Here is a 19041-nt window from a genome sequence, read left to right as displayed (position 1 = left end):
CCCAACATGGCAGAGGAGCCATCATTATTATTAATATAAAACACATGTAACCACTGGCCAGGGGTGGATTTTGGCTTGAAAATGGCCAACTACACAGTGCACCACTGGTGACATGTAAATATAACACCCACCCTGGCAAGGTCAAAATTAGGGGTAGGCAGAAAAGGCACATACCACTTTCTAAAGCTGCTGGGCAAGTGAAAATGCGAGATGGTGATGAGGAGAGGGTCCCTGCTTTTCATCATCTTGCATCACTGTTCCGGTTGGTTGCCACCCCCAGCTTGTCACCATATAAAATCCCCTATCATCACTTCACTATCTAGTAATTGAGGGCAGGGGGCTTGCCCTGGACCAGTTTCTAGGTTTTGGCTATGCCCATGCCATTTTACTAGGGATGCACCAATCCACTATTGGGATTTGGCTGAATCCTGAACCAAATCCAAGCCCTAATTTGCATATGCATATGAATTGTACGATAAAATTTTTTAATTCCTTGTTTGTTTGTTGAAAAGTCACATGATTTTACGGATTTGGATTCAGTTCTGCCAGGCACTTGGATTTGGTTGAAACCTGCTGAATAAGGTTGAATCCCAAAACTAATTTTGGATTTGGTGCACCCCAAAGTGCTACACAACCTGACACACCATGGCTGGGGATATAAATACAGGAGGCTGATGACAGATTTGTTATCCAGTTCCAGTAGGGCTTGGCTACATAGCAGTTCAGTATAAAAACTATAGATGCAGATATACAGTTTACCAGTGAGGAGTAACCCAATCTGCCCTGGTTTTGCTATAAACTATATCAATGTATAAGTTAAAAATGTATACTTTGGGTTTACCAACACAAGTTTATTGACATTTGTGTTTCTAAATATCTCTATGGAGGGATGAAGTACTGTAACAATGGTTAATCCACCGTCTAGGGTTGCACCTTCACCCCTTTAAAACTGAACACGTATGGAACCCACAGCCTGCCTGGCTAATTAGCTATTCATTTAGATGCATGCTGCAGACTGAATTTATTTATGTGCAGCCATGCATCAAAATTAATTGCTAATTAGCCATGCAGGCTGTGGATTCCATGTGTTTGGTTTTAAAGGGGGTGAAGGTACAACCCTAGACAGTGGATTAACCATTGTTAAAGGAGAAACAAACCCTTAATAAAAAAAAACCCCTACCCTACATAGACCCCCCTCCCCCCCAGCCTAGCTACCCCCCTGGGCAAATGCCCCTAATTCTTTACTAACCCCTCCTTGCAGATTCTGTCCAGCGGAGTTCACTGGCACCATCTTCAGCCGCTTCTGTAATTAAGGCCGGATTTACATAGTGGGTGCCCCTAGGCACTTCTTTGTTTGTTGCCCCTGTCCCCTCCTCTTTATTCATGCAAATTTTCATCATTGGGACCGGAGCAACGGGGAATGGCGCATGGGAAATTATAAAAATTTTTGTATCTCCTAATACCGGCCATCGCCCTGGCAGGTGTTTTACCGGCTAGGCCCGTAAAATACTGGCCGGGTGGCAACCCTAGGTGTGGATGAGCAGCATGCTGCCCCCTAAAATCCTGCTGCCAAGGCCCAGGCCTTGGTGGCCTTTCCCAAAATCCGGGCCTGCCGGTAATCTTCAGAATGAGACCGGCGCTTCGGCAGTTTTCGTGAATTTTGGCCCACGCGCAGTTGTCTCTAAACAGAAAATTGCTCCAACTGCACATGCACTGCTTCGCCTGTCTCGTTCCGAATGTTTACAAAAGAAGATGGCACCCGCTGGACAGAATCTGCACGTTGGGGTAAGTAAAGAGTTAGGGGCATTTGCCCAGGGGGAGGGGGAATAGGGGTCTATGTAGGGTTTTATTAAGGGTTTGTTTCTCCTTTAAAGGGGTGAGGTGGCAACCCTTCCACCACAACCCCACCCCCTTCTTAATATGGCGGCCTCACCCACTCTAGTATATTAATGCAAAATCAAGGTTTGGTGTTCTGGACCTTTAAACAAGAAGTAGCCATTAGCAGGCAGAAATGCACAAAAGGAACCTCAGAGCCTGTTTATTATATATCACCAGAGCATGGATATAGCACCATTCTTCATAAACATCACACGACGCACTTCATATACTACTGCGGGTACTGTTCCAGGTACTAGTCCTTGTCGCTGTCTGGAGCGCACCAGGCTCACGGCCATTGGATAGGGTAATGGGAGGTGCAAATTTTATCCAATCGCTGTACAGGCTGAGCTGAGAGTAGGTAATAACGCAGATAGCTGGACGCAATGTAAAGTAATAATAGTCTGCACCATATACATTTCAAGCAGAAGCAGCTTACGAAGATGGTACTTATCAATTAAAAGGCGCTTTTCCGACTACCCTGATACTCTTGGACATTGCTATGTGGATATTAGCCGAATGTAAGTTCTCCAGTACCTACTCTTGAATTCTTACACTCTCCTTCCGAAACGCCTCGCGCGACTTCCTTTACCTGCGACACGCCCTCTCATTCATTACAGCAATCAACCAGCTTCCTCTCACACATCCGGGCGACGTTGCTCCTCCTAGTCCGCTGCTCGAGTGTTGGAGAAAACCGGTGTTTTGGCTGTGGAGAAGCGGTGACTGACTTATTGTTTCGCTCGGACAACGGAGGTTGTCTGTATTTGCTCTGCACGTGTGGGTATTGCTTGAGTTCTAATGGCTTGTCACGGGCATTAAAGGAAAGAGCCACTATGCAATAAAGCCGGTGTGTATCGCTATGCATAAATAGTTCCGCCCATAATGACGCTGTCTTCATAGAAACTATTTTGACAGGCGAACATACACGTGGTTTGACGTGAGCGCTGGGGTTAAAGGGTTAATAAATGTCCATACTCTGATGATAAGTTAGTGAGATGCGAAGGGAGGGCAAGTGTTTGTACTTTATGGAGGGCAGATAGTTCTATAACCTGTGCCTTTGATCTGGGTTCACAACTTGCACCCCACGAATGCGCTTAAGAGATTCAAAGAGATTTGTCAGGATGGAATAGCCAGACACCTGTAACACTGAACAATTATGGCTGTATGTGATTATTCTCTTTGAAACCATCAAGAAACCATCTGCTACTTTTAGGAATCTATCTTACCTGTCAAACCACTGTGTAACACTGGAGACACCTGGTGCCAATTTGCAGCATTGCGCAGCCCTGGTCCTGAGACAATCAGGTCACAGCCAGTGAAGAGTTAAAGCTCGCAGGGATCCTGGACCAGCTGGAGAGGCAGGAGGCATCCTGGGGCAATGGGGACACACAGGTAGGAGACAGGGTATATAGGGATAATGGATGCCCTTAATAAGGCAAGGTGTTCAGGCCCGGACTGGCAATCTGTGGGTTCTGGCAAATGCCAGAGGAGCTGCTGTAAGATGCCATAGACACTCATTTAGTGGGCTGGTGAGGGGCTGTTTGGGCCTCTGTGTGGCCTGTTGGGGCCTCTGGGTACCTGAAATGCCAGGGCCTATTTTGATTCTCAGTCCAGACCTGAAAGTGTTGGTACAATACTGCAATTAAACACTGCATTTGGGTTTTAGGTGGATGATCTGGCATTCCAGGAATTACTGGACTTCTATGGTTACGAAGCTTCGGATCCTCTTTCTGACCAAGAGGGTGAAATCAAAGGATCTGATTCTGAACTGCACCAGAGTAGCCAGGAATCGGTACGATTAACTATCCCAAACAAAGGGCACTTTTTTATTAGTACCATGTCATTTGTCATAACTAGGAATTATATTCCATTGTATTAACCCGGGCCTGTGTTTTCTTTATTTTTGTTTACTCCTAGGAACCAGTAGATGATGTGCCCCTTGAAGCTGAACATATGCCCCCCTCTTTGTCTCCTATGGATTCACTCAAATTCTCATCCTGGTCTCCTGGTAGTAAGTTTACTTTTTAATAGATGTTTAGTTCTTGTTAAAAGGGGATGTCAACCTATAAATTAAATTTTTCCTCATTTTCTATTTAGGGTTCTCCAGTACTACTAGAAAAGCATATTTGTATGATGAAAATACATACCAGCTGTTTTATGTGATTTTTTTTTATTATTTTATAGAGACCTATATTGTCTGGGGGTATAGTTTTTGTTTGTGTTCAATCCATAATAGCAGAGCTTGTCAAACTTACCTGTTAGGCATGGCTAGGGAGAGCCTCTTTTCCCCCAGGATTGGTCAAAGCATCCACAAGGGTTTCTCCAAGGCTGAAGTCTTATCTGTTCAGGGAGGACCGGAACCTAATAGCCACACGCTCCTCCCCTAGGTCTGTGGGGCAATATCCTAATGGGCAACTTGCACCCTCAAATTCCAAAAGGTGAATTAAAAAGGTAAAAGTGACAGACAGAGATTGCATAATAAATTAGGGATGCACCGAATCCAGGATTCTGCCTTTGTAAGCAGGATTCGGCCGAATCCTTCTGCCTGGCGGAACCGAATCCTAATTTGCATATGTAAATTATGGGCGGGGAGGGAAATCACATCACTTTTTGTCACAAAACAAGGAAGTAAAAAATGTTTTCCCCTTCCCACCCCTAATTTGCATATGCAAATTAGTGTTCGGATTCGGTTCGGTATTCGTCCGAATCTTTCGCAAAGGATTCGGGGGTTCGGCCGAATCCAAAAAAGTGCATTCGGTACATCCCTATAATAAATAGTAAAATAATAAAATGTGCCATGATTACAGCACCACCAGCGACCAGAAAAAGTGAAAGGTTTGTTTAAAAACAGTTTGAGGTGTGTATGTGTAATGCTTCTCACCAATGAAATGATGCTGTTGCGGATGAGTTTTAAAACTGGTTTTAATGATGTAATGGATGCAGACTTCAATTCTCAATTTGGATGTATCTCAGCACTTTTTTCAGTATTCAGTCGAATTCATAGTGTTTGTATTTGGTTTGGCAGAACACCTTAGGGGTTGATTTATCAAGGTTCAAATTGTAATTTTTGCCACCATTCGAATGTTTTTGCACAAAAATTCACAAATTGAAATTATATTTTCAAAAACTCTGGTATTTATTGAGCAACAAAATCAAAAACTCGAATGTAAAAAAATCGGCATCTAAAAGCTGGCGTGTTTGCGTAGAAGCCAATGGGAATAAGACATTTTTTAAATTCGAGTTTTCAAGTTTGTAAACTCACATTTTAGTTTTTTAAGCCTATAAGCTTGAAAAAGCTCAAGTTTAAAGTTTATTTGAAGTAGAAAAAAACCTCACACCTCACAAATTAAATTTTTGATAAGCCCATTATTCATGTGACTTTAGCACTGTGAACATTTGAAAATATTTTTTGTTTACTAATGAAGCAATCTTTTTGATTTATCTCAAATCTGAATATTGAAATTAGGGTTGAATTTGTGGAGTATTCAGTCCTAGTTTAAATTATTATTTTTATTTTATTCCTGCAGCTCATGAGGACTGGACTCTGGAACCATCTAGGGTTGAAAAAGTAAGTGATTAACTATGATGTATGAAATTTTTATCCAGGTACTCAACAATTATATTACTGGTCAATTCTGCACTAATCTTTAATCCCCCAATTCATATTTCTTTTAAATACTGCCCTGCAATCTTTAGTAGAAAAATGGTATTCGTTATCACTTGTTTTTGGAACTTGCTTTAATTTACTGAATTGTTGCTAAGTTAATAGGATTCACTGACAAGATGACTATCACAGCCTCTAGACATGCCAAGTCTTTGTCACTTAGTTAGTTTCATTAACTACACTAGATTATACCCGTTCTTCAGTGTTATAAAATAATGGCATAATTGTGAGTGAAGTCAACTACACACCCATGTGCTGTTACATAAAGGGTTAAAATAACTAGCCCTTGGTATACATTAATTATCAACATCCTTGAATTAATGCTTCAAGGGATCAAACTGGCTGTGGTCATTGACACATTGAGTGTTTTGGCCACCACTCTTTGAGCATTCTGTAGTAACCCTCACATGAAAGTGCCAGTATCTGCAATTGGAAGCACATTCCCCATTGGTGTGAAGTTGGTACTGGAGGGGTTAAGTGCTTTGAGTAATGTAATTTTAATGCAAGCACTGCAATAGTCAAATGCCCTGTGTGACAATATAGGTCAATGGCAGTGTGTTCTTTGTTTCAGGAGACAATGCTCAGTTGTCAGGCCCAGCTTCCAAATATGCCTTATATTCCACCTGCTGAGAGAGGTGAGGAACTCTACTATTTGTCAGTTACATAGTTAAATCGGGTTGAAAAAAGACAAAGTCCATCAAGTTCAACCCCTCCAAATGAAAACCCAGCATCCATACATACACCCCTCCCTACTTTCACACAAATAATATATACCCATACCTATATTAACTATAGAGTTTAGTATCACAATAGCCTTTGATATTCTGTCTGTCCAAAAAATCATCCAAGCCATTCTTAAAGGCATTAACTGAATCAGCCATCACAACCTCACTGTTCTGACTGTTCTGTTCTACGTTGCTTCAAATGAAAGTTCTTTTCTTCTAGTCTAAAGGGGTGGCATCTGGTGCTGTGATCAACTTTATGGGTAAAAAGGTCCCCTGCTATTTGTCTATAATGTCCTCTAATGTACTTGTAAAGTGTAATCATGTCCCCTCGAAAGCGCCTTTTTTCCGGAGAAAACAACCCCAACCTTGGCGGTCTACCCTCATAATTTAAGTCTTCCACACCTCTAACCAGTTTAGTTGCACATCTCTGCACTCTCTCCAGCTCATTTATATCCCTCTCAAGGATTGGAGTCCAAAACTGCACTGCATACTCCAGATGAGGCCTTACCAGGGACCTATAAAGAGGCATAATTATGTTTTCATCCCTTGAGTTAATGCCCTTTTTTTATGCAAGACAGAACTTTATTTGCTTTAGTAGCCACAGAATGACATTGCCCTCAATCCTTCTCATTTAAGGAAACTCCCAACTGTGTGTGAGTCAATTCTATTCTAGTGTATACATCTTTTGTACAGCAATATTCAGAAAATACACAGAGTTACTCTGTCATTATAAAGTACATTGGCATAATTATTCTTAAGTATTCTGGATCATTTTGCAGCTCTGCGCATACTGTGCCTGATACCTAGTAATAATGATCAGTGCTCAGGATATACTGAGGGAGCTCTGTGCTCTATGTATATAGTAAGATTCTAGTAGGATATGTTCATAAATATTTACTATACTGGTATACTGTCTCTCTCTCATTTTACAATTAAAATTAACTCACAAGTCTTATAGTACTTATAGTACTGTATAGATGACCGATATTATGTAACTACATCTTGGCATGTTATAGATTTTGATGAAAAAGACCAGCTATTATGGGATCCTGATGTCCTCCCTGAACAAGAGGTGGAGGAATATCTGATTCGTGTCTCTGAGCATCAGCACAGAGCAGGCGGCACATATGTGTATGATGCAGAGCATATAAGGGATAATGAGCAGGTAAACAGTCTATACATTCTTTGATTACCCAAATGATGTGTTGCTTTTCACTCTTATTTTCGTGACTGTTCTTTGTTTTCTCTTTTAACTTTTCTGCTTGGTTAAAAGAGATAATCATTTGGCTACTCTCACCTCTCTTCCACCTCTTATATAAGGTTCTTTTTTTTCAGGCACTCTATGAGTTGGTCAAGTGTGAATTTAACTCAGAGGAAGCTCTTCGACGGTTGCATTTTAATGTGAAGGTTGTACAAGGTGAGGGAGGCGCAGTAACTTGGCAGAAATCAGTGAATTAAATAAACAAGATAACTTAGTGGTAAATCTGAAAAAGACATATGTTGCACTGTCTGTATCTGTAAGAGATAATTAGAACTACACACTTGTTACATGGTGAAATATACTACAGTATATTTTCTTGTTTTCTTTTACCTCTTCTGTTTTTCACTTTAGGTGGACTCAGTGCCTGGAGTGAGGATGAGCGCAGAAATTTTGAGCAAGGGTTCCGTGTTCACGGCAAGAATTTCCACCTTATTCAGGCTAACAAGGTGAGATGAGAAGTGTTTAGAATAACTTGATGGCAAGTAAGAGAGGTGGGATGTCTTTATTAAAAAACAGCTTGTTGTTAAGTGTATGTTTTTTGCACTAAAGCTTCTAACAAACATGCTTTCCAAACTGTGATTTATTAGGGTACACCCAGTGTGTCACTTATTATAGACCTGGTTATTGGGCTTGCAGCCAAGACCAAAAGGGCTTCAGCAATTTCTCAAGCTAGTATTCATGTTCAGACTCCGTGTCACCGGGATAGCAGGAAAACGGTGGGCCCAGGTGTCAGTGGGCCCTCATGCTCCTAAACATTTGGCCTAATTCATGCCCATTCCCTATTTCAATGAGAGCAAAGAGGCTAAAGATAGAATAACAGATTCCCGAGCATTCTGGATAACAGGTCCCATACTTGTACATAATTTTGTAACTTAATCAGGCTATTGATTACATAATATACAAAACTGATTCAACAGTAAGCCTGTCATAAAATGGGTAATTTTGAATAATTAAAAAGTAAAATGAGAGTGCAGCTATATCTACCCTATTTAGTCAAGTCCTTAATGACTTAAAGGGGACCTGTCATCCAAAAAAATTATTCCAAATCCTATTTTATCAGGTTAATTAAGCCCGGATTTCATGGGTGGATGCCCCTAGCGCCCGCCCACACTCCCGCCGCGAGCGCACGCGCGCCTGCTGGTAAGCGATGGCAAACGGCGCTATTGAATGGGGACGCACAGGTCCCCATGATGCGGCTGGGCGGCATGCCGCCCCTAATTTTTTGCTGGCCCGGGCCTAAGTGGCCTCGCCAGAAATCCATGCCTGAGGTTAATCAAGCAAAATGAACTTTAATTACACTGTATAAATTATTGGAATCTTGTTTCCTTCACTCTGGGAATTCATAATTATAGCAAGCAGGCAGGAGCCATTTTGTGGACACTGTTATTAAGGCAAACCTTGCATCATCTCAAAATCTTGTTTGTGCACCAGAATGGGGGACCTGATGTCCATCCCCATGCACTGGTTACACAAATAAATGGTTAAGAGAAAGGGGAATGTGTGGAATGTAGGACATCTAGGAAGTGCTGAATGGAAAGTTAAAGTAATTGCTTGCCCCATCTCTATGCCTAAGGCATAGAGGAAGGGCAGGCAATATTTGATTGACAGCTGAGATTTTTAAATGCATTTTTAAACAGCTATGAAAGCTTTAATGAAAAAAAAGAATTCAATTTTCATTTTTATTTTGAAAAGGACTTTTATTATACAGCTTTTTATGTCTGGGTGACCGGTCCACTTTAAGTAAACAAGTAGGAAATAGCTGATTATAATGTTTTACCTGATCTTCCACTTCTTCCTTCAAGTCCAGGCATGCGCATGCGCAGTAAAGTGTAAGCCGGACTTAGATTTCAAGAGGTGACTTTTTTTATATTACTATGCGTGCGCCTGCCTGGCCTGGAGAAAAGAAGACAGAAAAGAAAGGATGTGCGAAATGAGCTTTTACAGAAATATGCCAGGCTGGTACAGTTTTCTGCCAACAGGAGGACCCGGGGTATCAGGTAAGTGATGATAATCACTGGGGGGTCTAACTTTTGAAACCCCCAGTGATTTTAACTTTAGTTTTTGTTTTTCTCTCAGCAAACTTGTCATTTCCTAGTACAAAATCCACACTGGTTATGCTTTTTTAAAACCAACCTATATTCATTCATTTATTAATATTTTAGGTTCGAACAAGATCAGTAGGTGAGTGTGTTCAGTACTATTACATGTGGAAGAAGTCTGAACGATATGAGTTTTTTAGACAGTCTCGTCTGGGGAAGAGGAAGTTTGGGAACCCACCATCTGTGTAAGTTACAATGATACTTAGAATAAGTATAAACTGCAGTTCTTAATGTACCATGTTTGTGTTATTTAATGAAATGTTGTAATGCCTCCTATAGGGAGAATGAATTTGACCTACCAGAGGCAGCATGTCCAACAAAGTTGCACAAATCTGTATTCAGAGGAGAACTTTTAGGACAAACAGGTAGAGGATTTTTTTCACACACATGTTAAATGCATTGCCTGAATACACTGCTGCTACTTAACTTATAACTTATACTACTTATAACTGTCTATAATTCCAGCATCTACCTTGTTACTATCTCCCTTTATGACTCTTAAATTGGAACTATTGCGAAAATGAAAATGTAATATAAGCATCATACTGAAATAAGAATTTTTCTAAACATAATTAATAAAATATTCTGCATCGTTTCTGAAATAATCATGTTTATCTTCAGTATCCCTCTCTCAGCATCTGTTTCTCTTCATTCAGTCTTCATGCAGCAGTTGGGTATTAGATATTCATTGACAGTTAGATACACTATATCTTATAGGGGGCTTCCTTTCCTAGCAGATGTATTAGAGTTCACTCAAATAACTGATTCAAGTACAAACAAAATCTAACAAAATAACTGCCTTTTGCACAAATCCTGCACGTAGAGAGACATGATGTCTGGTGATTTTAATAGAGTGAGCTCTAATACATCTTCTAGGCAAAAGGCGAATATACTGTATATATAATAAGATATATTGAATGCAACTGTCAATGAATATCTGACACCCAACTCCTGCATGAAGAGATAATGAAGAGATGCTGAGAGAGGAATAGCGAACATAGAAACGATACAGAATTTTTAATTGATTGTGTAGGGACCTGGTAAATTAGCCACCCTAATAAATGTTGACAGGCAAATAAGAAGCTGGGTACCAATTGCCCAGAGCTAGGGGCTGAGTGTGTAGATTTAGGGATTTAGATATTCCCCTGGGTTCCACTTAGGGAAAAGGCTGAAAGCTGGGTGTACCTTGAATTGCTGCTCCCCTTGCTGCTGTATATGTTCCCTTGCCTGCAGGGATTGAACTGTTCATTGCTTTTTGTATATGCTACTCTCTGTTGCTACATGTTCCTGTTGATTTTTATGAATTCCTATGTGGATTATTCTGTTGAATAAACTAAGTTCTCTGGTTAAGCAAAAAGAGCCACTGGCGCCGAGTTATTGTGCATACCACTTTGTTACAGTTCCACTACATCCTGCCTCTACATCGCTGTGAGGGATTTACCCGTGAGAGAAAGATCTCATCCGGAGCATAGTCCGTAGGCTTTTAGTATAGAGGGTGCCCCTCAATTTAATATCTCGCTACAACTGTATTTAAAAAACTCTTATTTCAGCATGCTTAAGCTTATCTTAAAGTTTCATTTTCGTGATAGTTCCCCTTTAACTAAATCATCTCACGTTGACATCTTTTCTGTGATGCTAATTAGAATACTTGTTATTACATGTTTATTTTCTTCTTATTTATATTGCTATTGTTTCTATTGTTTTTTTTAAGCAGCTGTTACACAAAGACATTCTGTAAACTATACTACCTGCAGCTGCAACAAAGACCAGTGTTCATGTGAAATGAGAAGACAATCTGGTGTTAATTCCAGTGACTATCAAGAAACCCCTCCAATCACTGGTGACCTCATCAGCCTCAACTTTTCTCAGCAAACTTTACCCCTGTTGCCTGGTTTAAAGGCTCAGGATCCACCATTATCAACTTTCTCTATCGCAGAAATAGCACTATCTGACTTTCTCTCAACACCCTCTCTTCTTTGTACTGCCTCCCTTCCTCCCTAATACGTGTTTTCTATTCAGTTTTCTGGAGAAGTGAGATAAAGACTCAAGTCACGGATACTGGTCATTCTCAGCAGGAACAAAGCGGTTTTATTTTCCTAATACATTTCATTAGAGAGCCTTCTCTCTCCCACAGGTGCCTGTTGCACTCCACTATGATCAAATCCAAACTATTTTCCTCAGGGTGAACTTTACTAGTATTTAGCCACTGGGTGAGAAAACACTTGAAAATTTGTTGTACAGTGACAAATTAGTTTGTCACTGTTTAGCCATTGTGTGCCAGAGTGTTTTGCTACAGATCACAGTAAATAGATTTCTTTGGAGCATTTAGGAATTGTAGGTCTGAATCACAAATTAGGCTATTCCCTGAGATTTCATCATGTGGAGAATGCCTAAAAACTTTTTGTATGCTCTTTGCCAGCAATAGAATAGGATGCATTTATTTTTGTGGTTGGTTAAATTATTTTCCAAAGTTTTGATTAAAGTATTTTAGACTTTTTCAGTGACATTTTCTGATGTATTTTTGGGTAAAATACTAGCCTGTATTTCTAGGTTGTATTGATATCATTTGTTACTTCTAAACTTCTTTACTGCTGTGCATTCAAGAGCACAAATCTTTGTATTTCTTTGTCTCTGTGTACAAGAGTTGGTTGCCAAAACATAGGTCATGTTTTATATATATTTAAATTTTTACATAATTTTGAAATTAAACATTTGTACAGAATTCAAACGGGTGTCTGTAGTCAAGATCCTTAAAGTGATGTCTTAAAATAAATTCCAAACTCTCTGCCTATTCTTGATTATGATGGTGGTGCTCTGTTGCTTAGAAAATCAATATGAAATAAAAAAAGAAATCAAATGGCACTCAAAACCTGCAATTGTGCTACTACATTCAGCTTTATTGAGATCTCTACACAAAGTTTCGGGGTCACCCCCCCCGGTTCATAAGTGCTCTTAAGTCTTTGGTTCAGGTATGTTGGAGACACCTGCGTCAAAATGAAAATAAACATGGTTCCAGCCTTCACTGAACACATAAATTCAGTGCACAAGTTAAAGGAATATGTGAAAGGCCGCAAATTAGCATAGTCAAAGGGAAATAAGAGTAACATAGAAAGTTAGGTTGAAAAAAGACACATGTCCATCAATTTCAAGCATTTAACTCTATTTTAACCTTCCTAACTGCTAGTTAACTATACAGCAAACCAACTCATACTGACATTTGCTGTTTGAGCCACACCATGCTCTGGAAAATATACTGAGGGAAATCAGAACTATACATCACTGGGCTGAAACTTCAACAACCAATGCTGAATTTCTAAATATTAAACTAATAATTGCATTTGTGTATTTTAAACCAAGCAACACCCTGAGACAATACCTGGTGCACCCCAAAGACTCAGAAAAGTAATGTGGTATATGACAGATCTATAAGCTGGGGAGACCAAACAACTGAAGAAAAATAAATAGTGAATGGCCCAACATAGAAGGACTAGCTGTTCAGGACAAGACCCAACAATCTCTCTACATCTAAAGGACAAGAAACACTACTAGATTCTAGGTGTCTTAGTTTATTCATAGTACACTCCACTTTAAATGCATGCCAATAACAAATTGGCACATAGAGTGACAATTAATACTAAAATGTCATGCTTATATTTACTATCACCCTATTAGTCTAATTATATATTTATAAAGTGCCATCATATCAAACATATAAAGCTCTAATCTGGGTAATAACTTTTACCCCAGTCCTTGCAAATGCTCATGCAGAATACTAGAATCAGAAAATTTGGGGGCCTGGAAAATGCTTTCACCCGTCTGGAATAGGAATAAAACATTTCTAGAACAAAAGTTATATTAATTCAGCTACCCACTTCTTATTGGGCAGAGAAGCCGATCAGGGTTGTTATCTACAGTATGTGTTTATTTTTGTTAAAGGAATTGTTCAGTGTAAAAATAAAAACTGGGTAAATAGATAGGCTGTGCAAAATAAAAAATGTTTCTAATATAGTTAGTTAGCCAAAAATGTAATGTATAAAGGCTGGAGTAATTTGATGTATAACAAGTCAGTCAGGACTCTACTTCCTGCTTTTCAGCTCTCTTGGTTTACACTGACTGGTAACCGTGGTTACCAGGCAGTAACCAATCAGAGATTTGAGGGGAGGCCACATAGGTCATATCTGTTGCTTTTGAATCTGAGCTGAATGCTGAGGGTCAATTACAAACTCACTGAACAGAAATGTACCATGTGGCCCCCCTTCAAGTCGCTGACTAACTCAGAGTTATAGAGCAGAAAAGCAGGAAGTTGGATTCTGGCTGTTTTATTAGACATCTGTTCACTCCAGCCTTTATACATTAAATTTTTGGCTAACTAACTATATTAGAAACATTTTTTATTTTGCACAGCCTATCTATTTACCCAGTTTTTATTTTCACACTGAACTGTTCCTTTAAGGCTAACCTCAGTAAGAAAGATACCCCCTTCCTTGCCCTTCTATCTGATCGTTTCGAATTACCCAGGCAATCCAAGCTTCAAAGGATTTAAGTGTGCAGCATTGAGAAGGAGAGGAGATGGATTTCTAAATAATGTATATTGGATTTCTAAATAATGTATATTGCAAAGATGATGGAGAAGGTGTATATGCAGTATTAATTTTGAATTTACATACCCTTTAACTAAAGAAGTAGGCTAGAATTGTCATACATTATGTTTTGGGTACCAGCCCAAGGCAACCACAGTCATTTAGCAGTGAAGATATGTATCTCCAAAGATACCCCAGTAGCTCCCCATCATCTTTTCTGCTGATTCACTGCACAGGCTCTCTGCTGCTGTCACTTACTGAGTTTAGGGGAGGGAATACAAATGTCAGAATATAGGACTGATTAATACTTAATATAGACAGTTACTAAATGGCAGCACAGAAACCAATGCAGCTAGCATCAGCATCTAATCATCAGCCTTGTAGCATCAGTTTATTCTACAGACCAACCTCATTTTGTGCTCTATAATTTGTGACAACCCCTAAGTTTAGCTTCTCAACAGCTGCTCAGAGCCCACTGAGCATGTGAATGTTGCAGACACTTTCCAAGATGGTGACCCCCTGTGACAAGTTTGAAGTCCTGGATCATTGCTGCTATTGAGAAGCTGAAACTTTAGGCTGATGCAATAAATTCAGTATATAAAATATGGCATTTTTGCCATATTTATTTTTAGGGTTTTGTTCTCCTTTAAAGGAGAAACAAACCCGTAACATAAAAAAACCCTACCCCTTGTAGACCCCCCCATCCCCCAGACTAGGTGGTACCCGGGGCAAATGCCCCTAACTTTTTACTTACCCCTCGGTGCAGATTCTGTACCCTGCATTTCACGGCAGCCATCTTCTTTTCTTCGATACACTTTGGAAGCAGACCTTTGTTTCCGGCGCATGCACCGAAAGTCACAAAAATTTCCGAAAATTTAATTTTCGCGACTTTTGGCGAATGCGCAGTTGTTCAGGACCACAAAATTACTACACTGCGCATGCGCTGAAAACGAAGGTCTGCTTCCGAAGTTTAACGAAGAAAAGAAGATGGCTGCCGTGAACTGCAGGCGACAGAATCTGTATCTGAATCTGAATCTAAGTAAAAAGGGGCATTTGCCCCGGGTACCACCTAAGCTGGGGAAAAAGGTTTTTTATGTTACGGGTTTGTTTCTCCTTTATTTAGTCTCCAGTATTAATTAAAACAAATTAGTAATCAGTCCAGGAAGCAAAGGTCTCCAATGTCATCTAAATTTGCAATCCAGATTATAGAGGATATGACACCTCTGAACAATAATGTTCTCAAATTGCTCTTCTAAAATGACATGCATTAAAAGAGCATGCTGCATATCAAAGGAGAACTAAAGCTCAATAAAAAATTAGGCTTAAAGTTCTGCATGTCATGTCTTTTTTACAAACCTAAATCCACTACAGCCCTTTAGCAATGAAGATATGTGCTTCTGTTCATTACATGAGATTATTATACATAAATCTAAAATGTATTACATAAATCTGATTAGTGATTAACCGATATTCACATTTGCTGGCAATACAGAAACCAATAGCACTATGCATCAGTAGCATCAGTTTGCTTTCCGCTTATGTGTTGTTCTGAGGACTCCTAAACTCAGCTTATGAAAACATTCAAAATATGGTTTAAAAGGATCTGATAAGGGGGGGGGGCTCTTCTTTGTATGAATTTGAAGGCATGGATTATTACTATTGTATAGCTAATATGTATATTAATACAGTATTTCTAGCTATAAAAAATACATTCTATCAAAATAACATTCCATGAAAGCATATCTGATGTTTACCAAGGAGAAGGAAAGCTATGGAGGCATTTTATATATTTAGATTCAATAGATTAGCTGCAATAGTGCAAGATAGAATGCTATATTTATTCTGTTGAATACTTTACCATACCTGAGTAAAAAGCTCTAGAAGCTCTCTGTTTGTTTAGGATAGCAGCTGCAGTATTAGCTTTGTGTCACATAATTTCCTGCCTGCGTCTCTCCCTGCTCACTTATAGCTCTGGGCTCAGATTACAGCAGAGAAGGGGGGGGGGGAAGAGGAGCAAACTGAGCATGCTCACACCCGGGGCAAGGTGGTTTAAGCTGAAGGCAGGAAGTCTAATACTGAAGCCCATGTGTACACAATAGAAGGAGGAAATAAAGTGTTTATTTTGACAGGGGAGTCGGAGCAGCACTACTTTGAGGGTTTACTGGTATATTTAGGTGGATCTTTCTGATGAGGCTTGTTTAGTTTTAAACCTTTCCTTTTCCTTTAAACACGATTGATCCAGATAAAATATGGGAAAAGGATTTGGATTATAACATAGACTGGCCATATAATGTGTGGCACAATCTAACATTTAACACACTTTAAAATTGCCATAGTGAAATATGGTGGTAGCACCACACTATGGGGCTGCGTTTTATCAGCAGGGTATAATTATCTTGTTAGAACAGAAGGATTAATGGTAGTAGTAGGTAGAACTCTAAACAGTTTCATTCTGTTAAACTGAAGGTAGACAAGTGGATTGCCTGGGAATATTTATCTGCTGGTTTCTTGTTCCTTATCACCTTCCACATTCCTGTTGTACACCTTAAAGTTGTTACAGTGTTACTGCAGGAGTTGAGCTGGTTCCTAAAAGTTGTAATAATGTGACTGCTCAGGTTGGGCTGGCTTCTAAAGTTGCAATATTACTGCAGGGGTTGGGTTGTTTCCCAAAGTTGTAGTAATGTGACTGCAGAGGTTGGGCTGACTCTCAAAGTTGTAATAATCATACTTCAGAGGTTGAGCTGGCTACAAAGTTGTAATAATGGTACTACATGGGGTTGGGCTGACTCCTAAAGTTTTAATACTGGTACTGTGGGTGGGGTTGGGCTGTCCCCTAGAGTTTTAATAATGGTACTGCAGGAGTTGGGCTGGCTTCTAAAGTTGTAATAATGGTACTGCAGGAGATTGGACTGACTCCTAATAAAAGTTTTAATAATTGTACTGTGGGGGGGGGGGGGGTTGGGCTGGCCCCTGAAGTTTTAATAATGGTACTGCAGGAGTTGGGCTGGCTACAAAGTTGTAATAATGGTACTGTGGGGGGGTTAGACTGCCTCCTAAAGTTGTAATAATAGTACTGCGGGAGTTGGGCTGGCTACAAAGTTTTAATAATGGTACTGTGCGGGGTTGGACTGCCTCCGAAAAGTTGTAATAATAGTACTGCAGGTGTTGGGCTTGCCCCCAAAGTTTTAATAATGGTACTGCAGGGGTTGGGCTATTAATCATAGTTGTAATATTATGACTGTGTGGGTTGGGTTGGCTTCTACAGTTGTAACAATAGTACTGCAAGGGTTGGGCTGGCCCAGCAAATATCCTACTAAAACTCACAGCGGTCTGGTTATTGATGTTTGTTATTAGAGGAACAATTTATTTTAGTTGGGATCCTCTATTTACTGTATATGTAGGGATGGAGAATGTCAGTGGATGATAAAGAAATCCTGTGCTTACTACAGCAGTTGAAATAACCAAACCAGATCACAATCACTGCCTGTGTAATCCTTTTTTTAAACCAATATCGGGTAGATTGCATGTTAATATTTTGTTTGACAAGGTTAATTCAGTAGGGTAGCAGTTTTGTTCAGTTTACTTATACATTTAAATACATATAAATTACCCTAAATTTTCAATATTGCATTGAGTGACTTTCAAATTGAGCTATGAATTTTTTATGTGATTAAATAATGCACTGCTATGGCTCATTAATACCCAAATGCTGGGTGCATACATTTCAGAATTCATTTATGGAATATAAATGAAACATAATGAATGGAAATTCATTCATTCAATCATCCCTTTATAATGCGGGTTCATTTTGGCTGATGAGAACAAAATTTGGCTGAGAGAGGTTGATATACAATGCAAGTTAAGGAAAGAGTAAAATAGTTTTTGGGATCACAGCCTACTATATTGCACACAGTAGAGTAGCATATTCCATTTTCATTGCTATCTTTATTGTCCAATCAATGGATACTTTGTGCTTTAGATGCAGATAGAAGTTGCAGGTAGAAGTTTCGGGAGCAGGAATAGATGCAGGTCAGTGGTTCTCCGGGTTTGTGGGTAGTTCGGGTCACGGGTCTGCTCAGTAGCGAGTTTTACTCCTTTTTTCTGATCACGCCTACTTCCAATGATGTCGCTTCAGGTCGGGTAGTGGGCAAGTATGTGGGTCCGGGTTTACCAAATTGGTTCCGCGCAGGACTGTACAATAAGCATACATACACACCCTCAAAGCAGATGAGTTAAAAATGGGCTATAAATGTGTGGGTGATACAGACAATAAGTTGTTGAGGCTTGGGTGACAATTTCTGTTTAATACATACAGGCAAGACATTGCTTACACTGAACATACCCCTTGGTAAGTGGATTATATACAGCTTATGTGGGTTTTATACATGGTGGTCAAATTGAATTTGCAACCAACATTTACTGGACAGTTGTACCTGTCAGGGTAAGGTTACAAACAGATTTAAAAAAATTGTGAGACTTCTATAAAATCTAGCTTGATAGGCTGCATTGTGCATTTAAAGGGGAACTAAGCACCCTAAGGGCTCTTATACACTAAGGGTGTTTTTGTGTGTGTTTTAACGCAAGTTTAAACGCAGGTTTAAGAGCAAATAAACACAATCACATTATGTTGTGCCTAGTTGTATTCATGAGCATTATAAGTTGTGTTTTACTCCATTTGCATTTCAGGGCGTTTGTTAGACAGCATGTTGCATTCTCTTGCGATTGTGCACGTTTTGCTATCAATAGAACAGAGAGTTGCGTTTGGAATGGAAAAACATGCACTTAGTTTAAAAAAAAAACAGTAAATGTAATATATGCGCTTTTTTACATGCAGCAT

The 19041-nt window shown here is 39.6% G+C and overlaps 1 protein-coding gene across 5 annotated transcripts; it reads left to right on the top strand.

The window, feature by feature from the left end:
* The first annotated feature begins 1881 nt into the window (after positions 1-1881).
* Positions 1882-12340, top strand: mier2.S (mesoderm induction early response 1, family member 2 S homeolog). Of its 5 annotated transcripts, none has more exons than XM_041579934.1 (12): positions 1882-2396; positions 3089-3267; positions 3542-3667; positions 3793-3886; positions 5403-5443; positions 6111-6174; positions 7281-7429; positions 7600-7681; positions 7877-7971; positions 9688-9809; positions 9904-9989; positions 11336-12340. In XM_041579934.1, exons 4-12 carry the CDS (start codon positions 3829-3831, stop codon positions 11623-11625), a joined length of 987 nt encoding a protein of 328 aa, XP_041435868.1. In that variant the 5' UTR covers positions 1882-2396; positions 3089-3267; positions 3542-3667; positions 3793-3828; the 3' UTR covers positions 11626-12340. The 5 variants fall into 5 exon arrangements, with proteins under 5 accessions (XP_041435868.1, XP_041435871.1, XP_041435870.1 ...); XM_041579937.1 differs by having other exon boundaries at positions 2496-3267; XM_041579936.1 differs by having other exon boundaries at positions 1882-2652.
* Positions 12341-19041: the final 6701 nt, after the last annotated feature.

This window comes from Xenopus laevis, chromosome 1S (assembly GCF_017654675.1).
Source record: "Xenopus laevis strain J_2021 chromosome 1S, Xenopus_laevis_v10.1, whole genome shotgun sequence".
Taxonomy (NCBI): domain Eukaryota; kingdom Metazoa; phylum Chordata; class Amphibia; order Anura; family Pipidae; genus Xenopus; species Xenopus laevis.
Note: the sequence above shows the minus strand (reverse complement) of the source record. Positions and strands in the feature narration are given on the sequence as shown.

What these genes read in the sequence shown, in the direction of transcription:
- mier2.S (XM_041579934.1), top strand. Translation starts at nt 3,829, where the DNA reads ATGCCCCCCTCTTTGTCTCCTATGGATTCACTCAAATTCTCATCCTGG. An exon ending in AACCATCTAGGGTTGAAAAA is followed by an intron (nt 5,444 to 6,110) that starts GTAAGTGATTAA and finishes TCTTTGTTTCAG; the next exon opens with GAGACAATGCTCAGTTGTCA. An exon ending in AGAACTTTTAGGACAAACAG is followed by an intron (nt 9,990 to 11,335) that starts GTAGAGGATTTT and finishes GTTTTTTTTAAG; the next exon opens with CAGCTGTTACACAAAGACAT.